Source organism: Saccopteryx bilineata, chromosome 7, assembly GCF_036850765.1.
Source record: "Saccopteryx bilineata isolate mSacBil1 chromosome 7, mSacBil1_pri_phased_curated, whole genome shotgun sequence".
Taxonomy (NCBI): domain Eukaryota; kingdom Metazoa; phylum Chordata; class Mammalia; order Chiroptera; family Emballonuridae; genus Saccopteryx; species Saccopteryx bilineata.
In genome coordinates, this window is record NC_089496.1 from 40,399,280 (window position 1) to 40,421,601 (window position 22,322).

Consider the following 22,322-nt stretch of genomic DNA (forward strand, 5'->3'; position numbering starts at 1 on the left):
ATGAATTACAAATGAGCTGGGTCAAGGGTGATCTGGACGCTGGCGTTTTCACCTTGCCCTGTCCAAGGTGGAGCCTATGTCTAAGGAGGTGGGGTTGGGTGAAATGGAGTCCCTGGCTGTGGGCCATACTCACCTGCAATTTAGCCTCAGCCACAGGTAGTTGGGGGTAGAGTAAGAAATGCTGATGTCCTGCCCCTTGTAGGTAGATACCTTCCAACTAGAAGATGGGAGGAGAGGGAACTGTGTTCTTGGCTGCACCAATCGTGTTTCTGTGTCAAGGGAGGGGGAAGGGAAGGGAGGGGTGGGGGAGGGAGTGGAAGTGTCTTGGCTCAGATACCACATTCTCTCGCTGTTCAGTTAAATTCTGTGATTTTCATGGATGCAGGTTTCTTTATTTGCTGTATACTCCTAGGGCCAGTTCCAGACTGAAAGTGGTATTTATTTTGTTTTGTTTTTTTATAATTTTCACCAGTTTCACAGGAGTAGGTGTATGGAGTTCATCACTGTCCTGCTAGAATTGAAACTCTGTACCTTATACTATTAAATGGGGAATACTATCCTTGGGTATATCAGAGAATTCTCAGGTGTCTTGAAAGTTTAAAGAAATTTTCTTGGCCCTGGCCGGTTGGCTCAGCGGTTGAGCGTCGGCCTAGCGTGCGGAGGACCCGGGTTCGATTCCCGGCCAGGGCACACAGGAGAAGCGCACATTTGCTTCTCCACCCCTCCGCCGCGCCTTCCTCTCTGTCTCTCTCTTCCCCTCCCGCAGCCAAGGCTCCATTGGAGCAAAGATGGCCCGGGCGCTGGGGATGGCTCTGTGGCCTCTGCCCCAGGCGCTAGAGTGGCTCTGGTCGCAACATGGCGACGCCCAGGATGGGCAGAGCATCGCCCCCTGGTGGGCAGAGCGTCACCCCTGGTGGGCGTGCCGGGTGGATCCCGGTCGGGCGCATGCGGGAGTCTGTCTGACTGTCTCTCCCTGTTTCCAGCTTCAGAAAAATGAAAAAAAAAAAAAAAGAAATTTTCTTTCCACAGGGAAGAGCCTGCTAAGAAATAAACATGAGCCCTGGCTGGTTGGCTCAGTGGTAGAGCGTCGACCTGGCGTGTGGAAGTCCTGGGTTTGATTCCCAGCCAGGGCACACAGGAGAAGTGCCATCTGCTTCTCCACCCTTCCCCCCTCTCCTTCCTCTCTGTCTCTCTCTTCCCCTCCTGCAGCCAAGGCTCCACTGGAGCAAAGTTGGCCCAGGCACTGAGGACAGCTCCATGGCCTCTGCCTCAGGTGCTAGAATAGCTCCATGCCCCAGATGGACAGAGCATCGCGCCCTGGTGGGCATGCCAGGTGGATCTCGGTCAGGCACATGTGGGAGAGTGTGTGACTGCCTCCCCACTTCTCACTTTGGAAAAATACAAAAAAAGAAATAAACATGAACGTAAACTTTCTGACAGTGACATATTTTTATAGCATTTTTCAGTTTTGTATACAACCCTGGGTTTTTTTCCCCCTTAAGTGAGAGAGGGACAGAAAGGAAAGGAGATGAGAAACATCAACTCGTAGTTGCATCATTTAATTGTTCATTGATTGCTTCTCATACATGCCTTGACCAATGGCTCAACCCAAGCCAGCAACCTTGGGCTTCAAGCCAACGACCCTGTGCTTAAGCTGGCAAACCTGTGCGCGCGCCGGTGACTCGGGGTTTCCAACCTGGGCCCTCTCCCAGCCCGATGCTCTCTCCACTGCTCTGCCACTCTCAGGCAGAATTTTCCTGGTTTTTAACTACAGTTAATGCATCAAGATTTAGAAATCCTACTCAGATTTCCTTTTACTTTTCCATAATTATAAGGTGTCTGGAGTGTACTAAATGTTTGGTTTTTGTTTTGTTAGAGGCAGTAATGAACCAGGAAAAAAGAAACAGCATATCTGTCATATTGAAGGATGTGGAAAAGTTTATGGCAAAACATCTCACTTACGAGCACATCTTCGCTGGCATACTGGAGAAAGACCTTTTGTGTGCAACTGGATGTTTTGTGGCAAAAGATTCACAAGAAGTGATGAGCTCCAGAGACATAGAAGAACTCATACAGGTTAGTTGGTTTATTTTTGGACTTGTACTTTCTACTTATTTTTTCAGTGCTTAGATGAAAATTTTAGTGGTAGCTGTCAAACTGGAAATGTGGAAATTAAAACAAACTCTTTACCTTATATTTTATTCTACGTTTTGTAAGCTTTATCAGCATAATTATGTGACCTGGAATTTATTTCATTTGCTTATCTTGTATTAGCAAGGTGAATTCTAGTATGTTTTTCCCCCCAATATTTAAAATAAGATGAAAAGAGTTGAATTAAGATTATTAGTGATTTTTTATTAGTTTTTGTTTTGGCTAAAATATCTGGAATAATAGGACAAATACCCACCTAACTTAGAATTGACAAATGTTAATGTTACATTATCTGTTATTTTTTAATAAAATAAATTATATAAAGTTGACATCATCATTGTCCTTCTAGTTTTCAAGGACAGAAGCTACCATGAATTCAAAGTGTTTTGTACAGTTTTAATACTATATATTACATTTATTGTTTATGGGTATAGTAAATATTGTTTTGTGTGTACTATGAAATATTACATAAATGGTATATTACAGTATCCTAACTTCATTTGCTATGTTTTGAGACCTATCCAAGTTCTTATGTATGCATATAAACATGTATCCATGTGTCTGTTTCTTTAACTGCTGTACTGTATCTATCGTGAGACCGTAGTCCACTGTGTTAATCCAGTTTCCATACTGTTGAGATTATCATTAGCTTTTGTTGCCACAGACTTTGCTGCTATACATATACAGTGAACAAGTATAAGTAGCAGTATTGGAGCGTAGAGAAGTATATGTTTGGTAACTGCTAAAGTCCCTAACGTGGCTGTTATCATCTCTGCTTCACTAGCAGAGTGAATTTTCCACTTTGCTGTGCTCACCAGAACTCACAAATGTCAGGCTTTGAAAGTTTTTGTGAATCTAAGATGATTTCTCATTTTTTAAAATGAGCAGGGTTTTTTTTTTTTGTTATACTGAGATTAGCCTCTTTTCATGAATTTATAAGTCATATATATTTCTTTTTCTCTTGGATTATTTGGTCATCTTTCTTTTCAGTTCCTTTTTGCTACTGATTTATATGTTGCAGTCCCCGTATATCGTATATCGCTAGTCTTTTATCTTTGTGCTCTTTTGTCATGTGGAAGTTTAACATTTTTATTGAGGCAAATATAGTATAAGAGTATATAAAGGTTTCTCTCATACATTAAAGTCCTCTTTAGAGTGGCTCAACTTCTGGATCCTCCTTTTTTAAAATTATTTCTTAGAAATTAAATTTAATGGGGTAGGTCCTCTGTGTGGCTTTTATCTGTCAGTTTCTACATTAATTCTGTACTATTTTAATCACTTAAAGGCTTAATTAAGTCTTGATCTGGTAGAGCAGTTTCTTGCATAGAACACTGATTATTTAGAACATGTCTAATATATATTGGGGACTTGATATGTCAATTTTGAATAAATTAATAATTTGGGTAAATGTTTTACTTAAACTTTACCTTGTACCAAGATACATGTAAGACAAAGGGAGAGATAGAACTGACATTTATTGATTGATCAGATGTTTCAAATATATTATCTCATTTGATTCTAGCAGCAACACTGTGAGATATAATATAGCTTCTTTTCACAGATTTAGAAAATAGTCTCGAAGAAGAAAAAATAGTTGTTAAAGTTTGATGTTGCCCTTAGTAACACAGGTAAATCTTTGTGTATTGGCCAGTTTCTTAATAAGCATTATGCTGAAACTATAAGAATTTTAATTTTTAAAAAGGTTTTTAAAAGTTGTATAGCATTGCATTGGGGTTTCTGAGGCCACCTCACCATTCATATTGGCAGAGATGGTATGAATAAAAATTAATCCCATAAAAAGATTGGTTTATGTTTTAGAAAAATTGAGAGCATGCAGTATTTCCACCCTGGCTTAGCAATGGGAGAGATTAGGAAAGCCAAGAAAAATGACTAATTGCTGCTTTCTTTCCTTCCCCATCTCCCACCACTACTTTTTTTTTTTCTTCCCAGAGACAGAGAGTCAGAGAGAGGAGGGACAGACAGACAGGAATGGAGAGAAATGAGAAGCATCAATCATCAGTTTTTCATTGTGACACCTTAGTTGTTCATTGATTGTTTTCTCATATGTGCCTTGACCGCGGGCCTTCAGCAGACCGAGTAACCCCTTGCTCAAGCCAGCCACCTTGGGTCCAAGCTGGTGAGCTTTTTGCTCAGGCCAGATGAGCCCGCGCTCAAGCTGGCGACTTCGAGGTCTCAAACCTGGGTCCTCTGCATCCCAGTCTGATGCTCTATCCACTGCGCCACCGCCTGGTCAGGCTCCCCCACCCCCACTTTTGAGGGAGAGAGAGAGAGACAGGAAGGGATTGAGAGGACGAGAGGGAGATGAGAAGCATCAACCCATAGGCGCATCACTATTTATTTATTTATTTATTTGCAGACAGAGAGAGGGACAGATAGGGTCAGACAGGCAGGAAGGGAGAGAGATTAGAAGCATCAATTCTTCCTTGCGGCTCCTTAGTCTCCTTAGTTGTTCATTGATTGCTTTCTCATATGTACCTTGACTGGGGCGGGGGCTACAACAGAACGAGTAACCCCTTGCTCAAGCCAGTGACCCCACATTCAAGTTGGTAAGCCTGTGCTCAAGCCAGATGAGCCCACGCTCAAGCTGGTGACCTCAGGGCCTCGAACCTGGGTTCTCCGCATCCCAGTCTGACACTCTATCCACTGTGCCACTACCTGGTCAGGCCGGTAGGTACGTCACTTTAGTTGCTCATTGATTGCTTCTCATATGTGCCTTGACTTGGGGTGGGGCAGAGCTCAAACTGAGTCAGTGACACTTTGCTCGAGCTGGTGACCTTGGGCTTCAAGTAGCAACCTTTGTGCTCAAGCCAGTGACCCTGCACTCAAGCTGGCGACTTTAGGGGTTTTGAGCCCGGGACCTACCTCAGCATCCCAGGTCAACTATCTATTGTGCCATTACTGGTCAGGTGAAAAGTTTTTGCTTTTTTTTTTTAACTTGGAACCCACATGATTTTATAATTTTGTGTGAGAAACAATGAATTTCTAGCCTGACCAGGCGGTGGTGCAGTGGATAGAGCATCGAACTGGGATGCTGAGGACCCAGGTTCGAGACTCCAAGGTCACCAGCTTGGACCCAAGGTCGCTGGCTCGAGCAAGGGGTTACTCGGTCTGCTGAAGGCCCGTGGTCAAGGCATATGAGAAAGCAATCAATGAACAACTAAGGTGTCACAGTGCACAACGAAAAACTGATGACTCATGCTTCTCATCTCTCTTCGTTCCTGTCTGTCTATCCCTCTCTCTGACTCTCTGACTCTGTAAAAAAAAAAAAAAAAAAAAAAAAAAAGGCTAAAAAAAAGCACAATGAATTTCTAGAGTCCCTCTCTACCTCATATCCACAGTCACATAAACACACAAAACAGATTTATCCAAGCGTTTATATACACAAATACTTTAAAACTAAAGATTAATGATTTGGAAGTATATATATATATATATATTTTTTAATGACTCATACCATTATCATTTTCTACTAGCTTAAATAATTCAGAATTGAATGTACTTTAAGCTCACTTCCAGTGTTTCAAACATCTTAATACATTATATACAAAATTGTTTTAAGTAAATGTTATTCTGAGAAATACTAAACTGAATATCACTGTATTTATTTTACTTTTACTTATTTATTTTTAATTGAATTTATTAGAGTGACACTGGTTAATAAAATTTTATGGGTTTCAGATGTACCATTCTAGAATTCGTATTTACTTATGAATACTTAATATAGGAACTTCTAAGTATTTAAAATTGTTGAAAAGAATATGAATGAAACATCTTTTGAGACCAGTAAATATTATTTAAACATTTAATATGTTATGTTGAAAGCTTTGGCCATTTATTGCAAGAGCCATGTTTTATATTATGTCCAACCATTATGCTAAGTAGAAACTCTCAGTACTTTGCCATGAATGAAGTTTTTTGTTTTTTCATTTTTGAGAAAGGAAGGTGGGGTAGAGATATATAGAGAGAGACAGACAGACAGACAGGAACATCAATCTGTGTTCCTGTCTGTGTCCTGACCCTTGATCGAACCGGCAGTCTCTGTGCTTCAGGATCATACTATTAACCAGCTGAGCTATCCAGCTAGGGCTGAACGAGTTATTTTTATTCACTGCTGAAAATAATAGATTTTTTTTGCTTTATATAAAATAAATTTTAAAAAAACTTCCAAATGATACATGCATATGGTATTAAAATCAAAATCATATAGAAGGATCTTGCAGTCTTTGCCCCACCCCTGTTCTCCCAAGAGAAAATTATATTTAATCTTTTAACTATTTTTACATTTTAATTCTTCCTGTGATGGCTAGTATATAGCTAACTATTATGCCTAAAGTATTTATTGATCTTTTAATAGTATTAGACACTATTGACTTCTTGCTTTGAGAGTTAAGAATTTATCTCAGTTTGCGCCATCTGATGACACTATTTCTTTTTTAACTGTAAGCATGCTGAACATTATCTCTTGACCCACTGTGTTCATTTCCCATCTCTTTCACCTCTTACCTTCTCTCACCTAAACTTTTACTCTCTCCTCTTTCATTTGATGTTAAAATGCTTACATTTCAATAAGCAACGTCTCCTTTTTTCATAACTTAGTTCTTAAAGTTAAAAATTAGTAAATAATAATTACATTACAACTATATAATGTACAATGATTACATATTTACTGTGTGTTTTTGGTGAAATTTCTAATTGCTGTTTTTCCCTTTTCATTGTTATTTTAACATTTTTGTTACTTTTGTATTTTGGAGGCGATTCTTTGAGTTTACTCAAATATCCTGTTTATTTTTTAAAGATTTTATTTATTGATTTTACAGAGAGAATAGGGAGGGGAGCAAGAAGTATCTTTAAATATATTATTTATTTATTCATTCATTTTAAAGAAGAAAGAGAGTAAGAGAGACAGAGAAAAGGGGAGGAGCAGGAAGCATCGACTCCCATATGTGCCTTGACCAGGCAAGAAGAAGTATCAACTCATAGTTGCTTCACTTTAGTTGTTCATTGCTTGCTCGTTGCTTCTTTTAAATGCCTTGACCAAGCAAGCCCAGGGTTTTGAACAGCAACCTCAGCATTCCTGGCCAACACTTTATTCACTGCGCCACCACGGGCCAGGCGTCCTGTTTCTCTTTAAAGAACATACTAATATTTCACTTTCAGCATTTCTCATTTTATCTTGCCTGCAGTAATTATTACTATGGTATACTAAAGGTCATTTTTTCCCCTTCATTGCTTGTACAATTTTTAGTTGTAATTCTTTTTTTTTTTTTTTTTTTCATTTTTCTGAAGCTGGAAACAGGGAGAGACAGTCAGACAGACTCCCGCATGCGCCCGACCGGGATCCACCCGGCACGCCCACCAGGGGCAGTGCTCTGCCCCCCAGGGGGCGATGCTCTGCCCATCCTGGGCTTCGCCATATTGCGACCAGAGCCACTCTAGCGCCTGAGGCAGAGGCCACAGAGCCATGCCCAGCGCCCGGGCCATCTTTGCTCCAATGGAGCCTTGGCTGCGGGAGGGGAAGAGAGAGACAGAGAGGAAAGCGCGGCGGAGGGGTGGAGAAGCAAATGGGCGCTTCTCCTATGTGCCCTGGCCGGGAATCGAACCCGGGTCCTCCGCACGCTAGGCCGACGCTCTACCGCTGAGCCAACCGGCCAGGGCTAGTTGTAATTCTTGTGTAAGGAAGATTTATACCAGGGGTCTCAAACTCGCGGCCCGCCGAACAATTTTGTGCGGCCCGCCGAACAATTTTGTGCGGCCCGCAGACTAATCCACGAAGTTCAAAATATTTTGGATAAAATTAAGTTAGCCTAGGGGCCTACTTGTATTTTTCATTTCTCTAGCATCCTAGCTAGATATAGCTTATTTAACAGCAGTTGTGATGCGAACTACAGTTTCTGGTCGTTTTGTGACACTGAGTAAACTGCATGTACGATTGTGCTTGTTGTACTGATTTTTTTTTTTGTTTTCAACTGCAGTGAGAAAAGTGTTGCATAACAGTTGCCTTTTGTAGACCTAGTGCGGCCCACCGAACAGCTGTGATCTTGCTCTGCGGCCCACATGCTGAGTTGAGTTTGAGACCCATGATTTATACAATACCTTCTTCCCCAGTTGTATGTTTATTCAGTCCTTTATTTATATCACTGTGGACTCATGAGCATATATTTTATTTGGAGAGTCATAACCCAATACTGTTATTTTTTCTTACTCAAATCATTCTACCTTTGGCCAATGGAAATTGTTTTAGGTTACCTCTGCTGCCCTTTTGACATGCCCCATCTCACTCCCTGCTTACGCAGAGCCTCCAAGGGTAGGCACAGGCGAGAGTTTGGCCTTCTCGGGCCTTCACTGAGCAGGCTAACAGTCCTGAGCATGTAGGTAGCCTTCTAGATTCCAAGGAGTATGTCAGAACTTTTCAAAACCCCTATGGACATCTTATTCCCAGCTTTTCCTTTTAAACTTGTTGTTTAGTTTATCTATTACTTGTCTTAAATATTATTCACTGCCTCTTCCTTCCATGAAGTTAAAACACTTCCCCATAATTGATTTAGACAAACACAGAGCCTTCTCTCTCCTCAAAGAAGGTTTTCACATTGGGGTACCCTCCAAGTAGCTTGTTAAATACAAGTCTTACATGCGGTCTTCCAAAGGACTACAAGTCCGAAGAACTGCTAGACAGATCAGACAATGTTAATTCTTTGGGAATGAGAATTTGAAAAACCTCCAGTTCTGTTCTGCTTCCTCTGCTGGCTGCCAGGTGGCTGGGGAGTAGCAGAACATGGAGTTAGGCAAATTAAAACACCACAAAGCTGGCCTGACCAGCCGGTAGCGCAGTGGATAGAGCGTCGGACTGGGATGCGGAGGACCCAGGTCCAAGACCTCGAGGTCACCAGCTTGAGTGCAGTGTTGCAACAAAAAACTAATGATTGATGCTTCTCATCTCTCTCCGTTCCTGTCTGTCCCTATCTGTCCCTCTCTCTGACTCTGTCTCTGTAAAAAAAAAAAAAAAGAAAGAAAAATGTTTAAAACAACACAAAGTGTTCTGTTCTTGTCAAGATTCAGCCATTTTTCTTTAAAAAAAAAAAAAAAAGGAAAGAAAACACTCCCAGAGTTCCTGTAAACCTTGTTTAATTTCCAGAGTCAGAAAAGGTCAACTGATCATTTTTGTTCAGTTTTCTGATTCTTTTCGTAGAGGAGTGAATTTTTGGAGGTTGTCATCTTTATTGACATGACCTCTTTTATGGTTTTGGGTCTTTCTTCTTTATTTCTGAAGAATTACAAGGATTAGAGAGAATTGATAAATTCTGTTTATGACATGTTAAATGAGGCTGCCCAGAGCACATCTAGGAGATGTCAGATTCACAGTTGAGAAATCTAGATCTTGATGTAGTCATCCATTTATAGATGATTGGAGAAGATAAAATAGCCTCTTTTTTTTTTAAGATTTTATTAATTTTTTTTACAGAGTCAGAGAGAAGGATAGATAGGGACAGACAGACAGGAACGAAGAGAGATGAGAAGCATCAATCATCAGTTTTTTGTTGTGACACCTTAGTTGTTCATTGATTGCTTTCTCATATGTGCCTTGACCATGGGCTTTCAGCAGACTAAGTAACCCCTTGCTCAAGCCAGCGACCTTGGGTCCGAGCTGGTGAGCTTTTTGCTCAAACCAGATGAGCCCGCACTCAAGCTGGCGACCTCGGGGTCTCGAACCTGGGTCTTTCCACATCCTAGTCCGACGCTCTATCCACTGTGCCACCACCTGGTCAGGCTAAAATAGCTTTTTTAAGAATGCATTTATAGTGAAATGACCAAAGGGCTTCTATATTTGACTAGATAATTTCTGAAGGAGGAAACAAAAAACTACTCGTGCAAACTGATGTCCTGTCAATTCATGGACTCGTATCTCAGCCAGTCTCTCAGAAGAGTCTATCAGTCCTTTTCTGTGGTGTCAGCTTTCTAAGTACTTTCATAATTACATAAACCTTTTTAAGTCTTGTTTTCCTTGTGACTTCCACTGAGCCTCACCTACTCCTAATCTTTCACTTCAAGAAAATTGAAGCCACATTACTTCCCTTAAATTATCATCCCTTCCCCTTTTACCCACAAGACAGAGGAGAATTGAGTGTACTCGTGGAAAGATGTGCTTAGGCTGGGTAGGTGAGAGTGCCCATTAGGGAATGAGGGCTAAGGACTTCAGAGGGAGCAGTGGAGGGACCCACGGACTGCTGGGCTCTCAGTGTGAATAGCTAGATTTCTTAGGAAAAAAATTACAAAATGATTTCTGTGTTATATATAAAAGTCTGGTTATTTTTACTGAGAAATTATATATATGCCACATACCGACATTTGATGAAAGTTACTTATTGAGCAAATAGTGTGCTTTCACTTGTCTATTATAAATTCCAGACATTAAAAAGTTCCCAGATAATGGGTTGAATTGTGTCTCCCAGAAAAATATGTTCAAATTCTAATCCCTGGTATCTGTGAACGAAACCTTATTCAGAAACATGTTCTTTGCATATTAGATGAAGTAAAATGGGGCATACTATGCCAGGTTTTCTAGTGGGCCCTAAATCCAATGATGACAACCATTTAAAAAAGGGAAAAACACAGGGGAAAAGGCAATGTGAAGTTAGAGGTAGAGATTAGAGAGATGCAGCTTCAAGTCAGTGAGTGCCAAGGGGTCCCAGAAGTTATCAGAAGGCGAGAATGGGCCAGTGAAGGATTCTCCAGAGCCCCTGGTGGGAACACTGCCCTACAGATAAGCCCAAGGTCACACAAAATACATACATAGAATCCAAGGAAGTCTCTGATACAGAGTCACTTATCTGTGGCATAAATGGGATTCCTCATAAAAGTGCACCACTCCACATCATGCAACAGTCAAGGTTGTAGGAAGAAGCTTAGTTTTAAGAAGATCTTAGTAATTTAAAAGACAGGAAAGGCTTAGTCTTAAAACTAGGCCTTAGGCTACAATGACTTTGCTGGTTTACAGCCTGTCTCCCACACCCAGTGCAAACTATAAGCAAGCAAACATACATCATATTTACAAACTTATTTGACCAACCCTCCCGCAGCCAACGTTCCATTGGAGCAAGGTTGGCCTGGGCACTGAGGATGCCTCCATGGCCTCTGCCTCAGGTGCTAGAATGGCTCTGGTTGCAATGGAGCAATGCTCCAGAGGGGCCGAGCATCGCCCCCTGGTGGGCATGCCCAGTGGCTCCTGGTCGGATGCATGCAGGAGTCTGTCTGCCTGCCTCCCCTCTGCTTCTCACTTTGGAAAAATACAAAAAAAAAAAAAAAAGAATATCATGGTAGGAAGTCATCCAATGTTTCTAAATATGAATTTTCTACTTCAGTTATTTGAAAGAGTCTACTGTATGTTAATAGCCAGGTAGTATACAGCATGGCGTTTTCTTAGTAATCTAGGCAAAGAAGCAAAAAACTTTTTTCTATAGTCAATTTATTAAGCCAGAATTGAGTTATGTTATTGGGATTTCCTTAGAGCAGCCATTTTCAATCTTTTTCAGCTCATAGCACACGTAAACCTATTGCTAAAATTCTGTGGCACACCAAAAACTATTTTTTCCTGATCTGACACAAAAAATAAGAATAATTTTGATTCATTTACACTGGACAGTTATTGTTGTGTTTTTTAAAATATTTGACAGTCTAAGGAAAAAAGAGGTCAGTGCCCCTGACTAAATAGTCAGGTATTGTTGTAAAATGCCAAAAGCTACAGAATTAATATTAATATTTTAGGAAATTTAAAAAACATTTTTTTAATTTGGGCTAGGCATGCAGAAAGATTTTGTGAGTGTGATTTCTATGCTTGTGTGATTAGCATAAGACCAAGATGGCATTGTGTTGTAAATGCAGGAAGAGGAAGGAGGTTTGGATTCCCTGACCTTCCCCCATTCCTATGGGGGAAGGGTCAATGGCTAGCCAGGTGTAGGGAGAAAGGAATTAAATCTTTTCTTAGGCTGATGGATCATTTGCAGGCATTTTGTTCCCATGGAAACCACCCCTCCCCTCTGAAATCATGAAATTAATGTATGTATCTCTAAACAAAAGGTATAAACTTATGCCGTGATGTCAGGTTTTCTCCCCTCCCATGTATAATTAGGAGTATATAAACAGCCCCTGAACTGTTTAAGGGGGCTGCACAATTTGGGTCTGTTGCCCTGTGTCAGATGTATGCGGCCGGCATATTTAATAAATTTCTTCCTTTAATAAAACTTTTCAAAAACTTACTTGGATTTATATACCTCTACTGTTAAGCCTAATCCGGAGGGACTCGAAACACTGAAGACACGAACAAAATCCGTCGATTACACACCAAAGCTTTATTGTCTAGCTTGGTCAAACGGCGGCAACTCCGACAGAAATCTGAGGGAGAGCGCGCCGGCCCTTTGTTCTACCTAGTTTTTATAGTTTTGCAAGCAGGAAGTATAGAAGCAAAAATTGCAATTAGGAGCCCCTTACCACTATTGGTTATAGTCATATGTCCTTTAACATGATAGGACCATGTTCAATTTGCAAGCCATACATCATTTTGGAGAAAACAAAATTTACAAGTCAATACAATGATAGAAAGATGTTTCTTTACATATTAAGAGACATTCCTATATTTTCTAATGTTTATCCGCTATCTCTTTGTCCAGAGTCACACACATTAACTATATGCATTCATATGGGAGAGGTAGTTTCCATGGGGACAAATGCCCGCAAATGGCTCATTACTATAAGAAAAGGTTTATTTTGGCTTTTCTCTTCCTGCACCTGGCTAGCCATTCACCCCCTTTCCCCACAGGTGTGGTGGAATGTCAGGGAATCCATGTTTTCCTTCCCTTTGCATTTACAATGCAATGCCAAGGGCCATCCTGGTTTTATGCCAGTCACACAGTATAGAGATTATTCACAAAATTTCTCTGCACACCTTAACCCAAATTAATAAAATGTTCTTTAAGCCTCTTAAAATATTAATATCGATTCTGTAGCTTTTGGTACTTTACAACACCTGTGGGTGAGGTGGCGCAGCGGCTCCTCAGGGCTCCTCACTACTAACACCTGCGGATTTGTAGATTTAGTTACCTTACAACAGTATTGCATGTTTTAAAATTCTCAAAGCACACCAGTTGAAAATACCTGTCTTACAGAAAAATTTTGAATTTGTCCTTGACATGCTTTGGGTACTTGTAATGAAGGTATTTCACAGATCTTGAACTATACTGTATAACAGCTATAATTTATTTTCTTACTAGGCTTTAATTTTTTTAAGGGTGTATCTTATGTAACTGTTTTCTATTGCTGTCATAATAAACCACCGCAAATCGAGCAGCCTAAAACCACATGCATTTATTATATCACAGTTTCTTTAGTCTGCAGTTGAGTAAGCTCGACCTCGGTCTGCTTAACATTTTGTAGTCTAAATTGGTGTCGGCTGGGGGCTGTGCTCCTAGCCCAAGAATTTGCTTCCTACATCTTTGACCCTGGCAACCAAATCCAGCCTTTATGTGTTGTAGGACGGGAGCCTCCGTGTCCTTGCTGGCTGTCAGCTGGGGCTGGTGTTTTTGCTTTGGAGGCTGCTGATGTTTTTTCTCCCTCTTCCCCTGTGGCCTCCTCCAGCAGCAGGGCAGGTCCCTCTCAACTTCTGACCTGATTTCCCTGCGCCATCTCTGCCTGCAGCTACAGAGAGCTCTCTGCTCGGGAGACTCCTGCGATAGGGTTAGGCCCACTTAGACAAGTCTAAATAGTCTCCCTGTATTACCTATAACTGTAGCTAACATTTCTTTTGCCATGTAGTAAAACAGATTCACAAGTTCTAGGGATTAAGGGAATGGATGTATTTGGGGGGAGCCATTCTGCCTACTGTCAATAAACTAATATTAACCATTTTGATAAGTAATTGTACTAATTACCAAAAGTATTACCCTACTAAGAATAACTATAAACTAATTTAAAATATAGCATGTGTAATTAGCACAAGAATTCCGTTCCTCCTGGAGATAATGTGTGCTAAGAGTAAGAGATTTAGAAATTCTGACACCACAGAACACACACTTCTGTGGAAAAGGATAATAAACTGAAGTATCATTTCCCTATGATAGTTTAATTGTACAACATAATTATTTTGAGATTCTGGCCATATTTCTTGAAATCAGTTGAACAGCCACACTAATCAGGAGACAGACTTGGTAGACCTCAAACAAACCGTGTCACATCATTTCCCATTTATCTTGCATTTTCCATGCGGCAGGCAGGGATTTCTTTCTTACTGAAGCTTAACCAGAGCCCCACGTGGTTGCTAATAAGGTCTCAAGATCATGAAAGTTTCTTAAAGTCAGAGATTCTCACTTGTTCACTTTTGTATTGCTGGTGCCTGGCACATTGCAAGCGTTCTACAAATATTTGTTGAAAAGTGACTGAGTTCATGAACATCCCAGCTGACAAGTGCTCGCTGAACAGCCACTGTGTAGGCTGAGCACCCAGTTGGTCCAGCGCTTCCTGGATGATACCGTGTTGTGAGGCCGGCGCCTCCTGAGTTCTGTCTGGGTGTCCTTGGCCGCGTTACTGCAGAAGAACAGCAGTCTCTGGTTGCACTCGGGTGATGCAGCATAAAGAGCCCACACTGAAACTGGGTGCATTGAATTCTGCTCTGCTATTAATAAGTTGTGTGATTCTCAAGCACATTAGTTTCTGGAGCCTCAACTTACACATGGATACAGTGAGAATGTAAAATAAGATCTTTAAGATATTTTTTAGGTTTAAAATACGTAAAGAGAATTTTTCTTTTGAAAGCAAATGGGAAACTTGAAAGGTAAAGGACTTCAAAATTGGTCCTAAAATTAAACCCTCATTTAATTATTTTTCATCCTTGTCTAGGTATTAGCATTCATAAATGCAAATCACTTTTATCTTAAAGCTTAGCTGCTTGTATTTTTAATGTCTTTGAGAATTTTGTATAAACCATTTATTCTTTAATTTTTCAAGACTGAAAGAGAAAGAAAAGTTCAATGAGATACTGCAAATACAATTTAAAAAAATAAAAGCAAACACATAAAGAAGAGGGGAAAATATCTGACATGGACAAACTTGAACCTATAGATTTTCTATTGGTAAGTCAAAGTAGGCCAAGCAAAGAAGTCAGCTGAACTGAACTTGATTATCCAAGTCCTCTTGTCAGGCTGAGAAGACCTTTCCTTCCCTTAAGTTCCAGTCTCAGAAGCAAGGACTGAAGATAACAGCTGTTCCATCGTGGATGTCACAATATACTACTTAACCAATATTTTTTTACCTGCTCAATCTGTTATACACAAAATTGAAATGGCTTTTTTCTTTTGTTACCAGTTAGTTAGTTTTTATTCCAGAATGTAGAAGTGGAGAGTTTCAGTAGAACTTCTTTTGTGTTAAAGAGACCATAGATAAGGTCACTTTATATACCAGAACCTGACAGCTTTATTCCTTGAGACCTAACAACTCTGTTAGTTGAAATGCAGTGTTTGCCCGATTCTCATTTTTGCCTTGTGAGGACTCAATACACTACTAAATTATTAACTGATTTTATTTGAAATTGTTCTAAGATACTTTTATGCCTTTAGGCATTATAACAAAAACCCAGACAGTTCTCAAGGCAGAGTGCGTGAGCCTCCCACACTGTGTATTAGTACACCTGCAAGAGGCTGTAAGGGTCATCTGTTGGAAACCCTCTTATTCTGGAGATGGGAAAACGGAAGCCCAGAACGGTTATTTTACTTGCTTCAGCTTTTACTTCCAGTTCTTAGCAAAACCAAGACTTTAACGTGGATCTTTTATTCCCAGTCACGTGCTGCTGTTTCTCCTGCTCTGCTCTGTTTGTTTGATAGCATTTAAAAATAAAAACAAAGTATTTTGCACCTAGTCAAAAGTTAAAAGTGTAGTATGACCAGAAGAGAAATTATTTAAAATAATTTTGTTCACATGGAATGAATTACTATTGTTTACTATTTTTCTGTTTAGGTGAAAAGAGATTTGAATGCCCAGAATGTTCTAAAAGGTTTATGCGGAGTGACCATCTCTCCAAACATGTCAAAACGCACCAGAATAAGAAAGGTGGTGGGACAGCTCTTGCCATTGTTACCTCGGGAGAACTGGACTCGTCTGTCACGGAGGTGCTTGGCTCCCCCAGAATCGTCACAGTTGCGGCCATTTCTCAAGATTCAAACCCAGCAACTCCCAATGTTTCAGCCAACATGGAAGAATTCTGAAAAGTTATTTATAAAAGAGACCTCTAGTGCTGCACTTAAGTTTACACACCTTTGAAAATCTGGAAGTGGGCTGGTCAAGTGGATTACAGAGTAGGAAATCATGTTTTCATTCTTGGCTTCTTTACGTATTCCAAGATTTGGGGTCAACATGTAAAGTGTTTAATTTTTAAAAATACAAAAAGCAAATTGATATACTAGAAACAGAAAAGTATTTCCTCCATACTCTAAGTTGTAGTTTTTTGGAAATTGTCATATAATGTTGAAACTGAACCTTCCCCTCTCTTCCCGCCATGTGTTAGCATGTTTAGAAAGACAGACTCAGTAGTTTGCAGGCTGGACCTTAATTGGACTTGTTGTCGTTGAAATACTTTGTTTTAAATTCAGTCAGTAATAATTTATATGGATTTCTTTTTCTATAGCACAGAAAACAAGATAGTTAACTGATGATAGGGATAATATTTTATTTCCTTAGCTTGATTTTTGGAAAATCAACTGAAAATAGTTTTGGCCGTCTTTTCTAAATGTTAGACATTCTTCAACAGTTGAATTAGGTAAGTTCCAAAAAAGTAATCTGAGATGCATCTCAGATCTTTATTACCACTACATTATAGTAGTGTGTATGCAGACAATCAGTGAAGTTTTAATTACTTTCTCCGTTTGGAGAGACAAGAGGAACTTAGAGCTAAACCTTAGGTTAAATTTTAGATTGAAACCTTAGGAAAATACTGGGTGGGGGAAATGGTTAAAACAAAACTCATAATAGCTTCAGAAAAATTAAGTGAGATAACTTAACATATAAGTTAAGTGAAGTTTTGAAGTTAGGATTGATGATATTCCTAACCCTAGGTTGTACCACAAAATTCATTTTAAGGGTTTATATTGGAAATGTTTGCATAGAGTATAAATCAATCTGTAGTTTCATATTCTGTAAATATGAGTTATGTTGACAATGTGCAAAATTCTTTATGCTTTGACTTGGTAGCCAAAGAAAGAATTATCACACTTTATTTAAGGCCAGCAGAAAATTATCTTGTAAGTACATTATAATTTCCATTTTCCTCTCTAATAAAAATTAGTCAATCCCATTTTATATTTAGTACTGTGTTAGAAGGCTGATGAGAATTTATGACACAGTAATGTCTTTATGTTATGTTAGTTACTGAATTTCCCCTAAAAAGACAGCCTAACAGATATGTAACAGGTATGATATTATGAAGCAAAAGTTATTTTTTAAAATCAGAATAATGTTAGTTAAATAAATGACTAAAAAAAAATTTATTTCATTGTTTATGCAAGGGTCTTATAGGAAAGATGGCCAAAAGTTTCATATGAAAAATGTTTGGACTATATCAGTAGCTTAAATATTAGTAAGATATTTCCTATTTTAAAAATGTATTTACACAGAATCATAACGGAATTGGAATTGACCATTTGGAAACTGAAGTTTTTAACTTCTTGGTTTATTAACATCATTAGTTTGGGAACTGTTTTGACATGTTTTCTCGTGCGTTCTCTATTATTTCAGGAAAAGTACTACTCATGAGAATTCTCTTCCAAAATTGTGATATTTCTTGTATTTTTGATGAAGGAGAAATACTGTAATGATCACTGTTTACACTATGTACACTTTAGGCCAGCCCTTTGTAGCGTTATATAAAACTGAAGGTCTTTTGTGCTTTCAGTTTGTATAAAAAAGCTTTGAGATTAAAGGAAAAAATTTTTACACTGTGGTTATAAATTTCAAGTTTCTTAAAGCTTTTGTAGACTTGTAACAAAGTCTTTAAATTTTAGTTGGATTTTGTAAATTGTTTTGTATATTTTATTTAATGTACTCTTAACAACTGATGTATCTGGCTTTAAAACATCAGAATCAGTTTGTTTTGTTTGGTACAGAGGAGCATTTGGTAGTGTTAATTTTAATTTTATTATATAGGAGCTGAAACATCAAATATATATTTTATCTATCATTATGCTACACAATCAGTGCTATAAATTTTTTTATGCAAAGAAACTTTCTTAATGTTTGAATCATGTTTTCTCAGAGTGACACTTTTTGTTGAGAATACCAAGTATGAGCTCTCTGCACCATTATTCCATGATCCACTTTTAATGCATACCCATGTATGTATGCTCTTCAGAAATGGAAGTTAATTTTCAAGCAACAATGAGGCCTATTATAAATTTAACAAATTGAACCTGGGTAGCTTGATAGCATATAAAATATATTAATTTGTGTTAGCAGGTACACATTTCACCACTGAAATTAGAAATATTTTTGACAGTCTGTTCTGCATACCATTCTGAATCCACTTTTCTGTCTTATAAGAATCGTAAATTTCAGTGTCCTTCATTTGACTCAGTGGGATATAGCTGTTATAAGTAATAGGGCACAGATGTGCAGTAGAGTCTGGTTTAATGGCATTTCTCTTTTCATTCCCTTTCCACTGTTATAAACATTTTTTTAATTGTGATGATCAGTGCGAAGCTATGTATTTATCATGGTAGAACTCCAGTGTTAGGCTAGTCTTCCTTACAGTATCCTTTCTTTTGTTAGGTTTGTGTATGTGTTGCTGATTACATTAGAACTTGATGTTAAGTCATTATTTATCACACTCTCATGAGAGCAGTAATAAAAGTGTGTAATCTAGGAGAAAAAGTTAATTTGTCAAACTTAGATAAGCATGATGTTTAGGTCCTGTTTTTCAATTTTATAACTGTTTTATTGCAACAATATTTGTATTTAAGTCTTCATTTTAATGCCTTGTGGTGTTTTTTTATGCATGTCACTAAGTTGTCATCCCACATAAATTGATGTGCAGCATAGGGTATTAAATCTACGTAATGATTTTAAAACAGATATAGTTGATGGTAAAATGTAAATGTTTTGCAAAAATTCCTTATAAAAAGTTTTGTAGTAACATTTCACTTGTAAATTTTTTTTGTAAAAAAAAGAAAATGAAAAAAAAAAAAAAGAATTCAGAAAAAAATCCTGTTTCCCATATCCTAGAATTTAGACACTTATTCTGCCAGCAAAGCCTCTGGGGCTGTAACTGACATTTTTACAGTGCTGATTTGTATAAAATTTGTTTTTTGTGGATTTGGAAATAAAATCATGTACAAGTTGTTGCCTGCAATAACAATTGCAAGTAACCTATAAAAATTCCCTTGAGTTTAACATGTTTCTTCATTTAATTATGTATACTACAAAGCAGCAATAAATTGTTTGAACTATCAACCTTCTTATGACAAACACTGGAAAGTAAATGCTTCTCATTAGAAAATGTATTGGCAACTGGACCTAATTCCTGGTGTTAAGATCTGGTCACCATTTCTCTGAACACACTGCCAAAGAACACCAATCCAAATTTCATGTTAATATGTAGCCATTGTCTAGGCAGTTATGGAAATTAAAATAAGATTTAGGCACTTTTTTTTTTTTACTTAAATATTTTAAAGCAATAAATGTTAGGAAGTTGTAGGAAGAGCTAAAAATGAAAACTAATTAAAATATAATTTAAGATGACAGAAACACTGAGAAGCAAGGTATGCCACAGAGATTCTACAAGTCTATGTAAGCAAAAGCTGTCGCCTTTACCTCTTGGGAGAGCCCTGCAGATCTCCTGAAGAACCTTACAGACATAATAGCTACATTATTGTAACAACTTCGGTTAAATCAGATTTGCAATCCCAGGGCCAGATTAGATACAGCCAAGTGAGGGGTAGGGAGTGTCAGGCAGCAGGGGATGTACACTGGCCCACACCAGTGTTTAAATCGGTAGTAATCAGGGGCGGCATACTGTGTGGGCGGGTCGCTTTGCACAGCAAAGCCGTGAGGTAAAGACATGGTTGTCACAACTTGGTGTAATACTATGCGTTCATAGATGACTGTGACTCAAGAAACAGTTCTGTTTGCTACTCTGTCAAACAAGACCAAGAAGGAGTAAGTTTTTCAAAAGATGTGTGAAAACTAAAGATGTATATTTCAGTTACTTGAAAAATGTGCTTGGAAGCATCAGGATGATACATAAATTGGGGAGGGGATAATGGGATAATGTAATTAGAAAGTTATTTTGTTACTGGTTTTTAATATAGTAAGACCAGTTTGGATCTTGGGATTCTAAGTAGCACGTAACGATGAAGAAGACTGACTCAATGAGCGAATACCATAAAAGTCATGTTTTTTGTTTTATCATAGATTATTGATAATAAAACCATCGGTGTAGGAAAGTTGAATCCATGCTAAAAGCAACACTGATGTGGTGTGGTTTATAATGTCCTTCATAATGGTAACTTCAAGAAATCAGAAAAAAAAATAGTGTAGTTTGTTTGCTATTTTTAGTTAGAAGTTCTGCTCAAAGGGGTGTGTAGAGAGTTCAGATAAATGCAGGAAGTGTGGACTACTTTGTTCAGTACATCTGAGCCATGTGTTTCTGTTTATTGCAAGCAGTGGTTTCCACTTGCCATGCACACAATGAACTTGTGATTGTGTATGAGTTTAAGGCATGTATTTCTGTTCTTTTAATATTTGCTAGTTAGCACAGGCTTTAGGCTATGTTCCTCTTAGTAGCAATTGGCGGTGAAATCATTTGCTTTTGGACACCTGGGAGTAACCTTAGGTGCCAAGGAGTCTAAGAAAGAAGGAGGGAGATAAGGAGAGAAGCCTTATAAAACCTTATTTTTGTCTATACAAGTAACAGTTTATCAAATGTTAGGATAATTTTTCCTGGAATAAAAAGTTCCAATTAATAGGGTTAACTAGATTACAGAATATTAATAAATACTCCAAATTTTCATATGTAAAAAGAAAAAAAATATTGTACATTCCCCAGTTGAAGTCAACCAGAAAAACTGGGTGACAAAATTTTCACATGAATTTATATTTGAAATGTTACATGGAAACAAAATATTTTACCATAATTTTTTTTTTCAAGGAAAATAGCTGTGTTCCCCCCATTAACAGTAACTGAGATGCTGTTTAACTTTGTTCAATGGTAGCATAACAGGGTTTTTTCTTGCCTATATTTTAATAGAGTTAAGTATAATACTTTTATAAAGATAATATGTATGCTATGTGTAACATTTTAGATCTATATCAATAGAATATTTGGGTTGGATTAGGAAGTTCAGACTTCAAAATAAAACTTGTTTTAGAGCCGCTGACAGAAAACCACAGGCAGTTCCAGGTAGGCGTAAATGTGCACACACGGCCTATAATAAATTCTGTATAAAGATTTGCATCAATAATCTCCATAAAGCTCCCCTTTTATGCTCTCCTATTTCTGGGCATTAATTTGTTACAGAACTTAATGATAACAATGATTAGTAGGTTGGTAGTTTGAGTCTCCACCCGCTGAACAAATACTAAGTGTGTACTTTGAACCAGATGTCAGAGATAGACCAGGAATAGGACAAACATCCCTATACCTGCCGTCATCGAGTTCATGCATACTAGACCTGAGCAAAACTTGAAGCGAGGAGCAAGCATGGCAGATCAGTACCCAAGGGCCAGCTGGGGGAAGAGGAAGCCAGGAAAAGGGCTGAGCCCCAGGTTGGACCATGGCTGCAAGGCAACAGTCTAGAGAGGCCAGAAGGGCGGTCGGCAGGAGAGAGGTGAGGCAAGGTGGTTCAGCGGCATCCAGTAGACCAGTAAGCCCTGCCGTTGGGTTGCCGAGGCTGACTCACAATGCAGAGTGGGAATAGCAAAGCCCTGTGACCTCACCAACTGGGAGGAAGATGAGTGTGGTTTGGTCACTTGCTAGTCACACAACCTGGAACAAATAAAGCTTTCTGCAACCTCTTTTTCTACTTGCAAAATGGGGATTATACCTCATAGGTCTTGTAAGAGGATCAAATAAGATAACTCTATCAAGCCCCTGACAATAAAGTTAATAGAAGATATTGTTAATT

General features: G+C 38.7%; 1 protein-coding gene across 2 annotated transcripts in view; it reads left to right on the forward strand.

Moving 5' to 3' along the window:
* SP4 (Sp4 transcription factor) overlaps positions 1 to 19,578 on the forward strand; it is an 80,997-nt gene extending 61,419 nt beyond the window's left edge. For both annotated transcript variants that reach the window (XM_066238550.1, XM_066238551.1), the window contains exons 5-6: positions 1,877 to 2,076; positions 16,168 to 19,578. In XM_066238550.1, the coding sequence (XP_066094647.1) occupies positions 1,877 to 2,076; positions 16,168 to 16,415 (448 nt within the window). In that variant the 3' untranslated portion in view covers positions 16,416 to 19,578. The remainder of the gene's footprint in view (positions 1 to 1,876; positions 2,077 to 16,167) is intronic.
* The last annotated feature ends 2,744 nt before the right edge of the window (positions 19,579 to 22,322 follow it).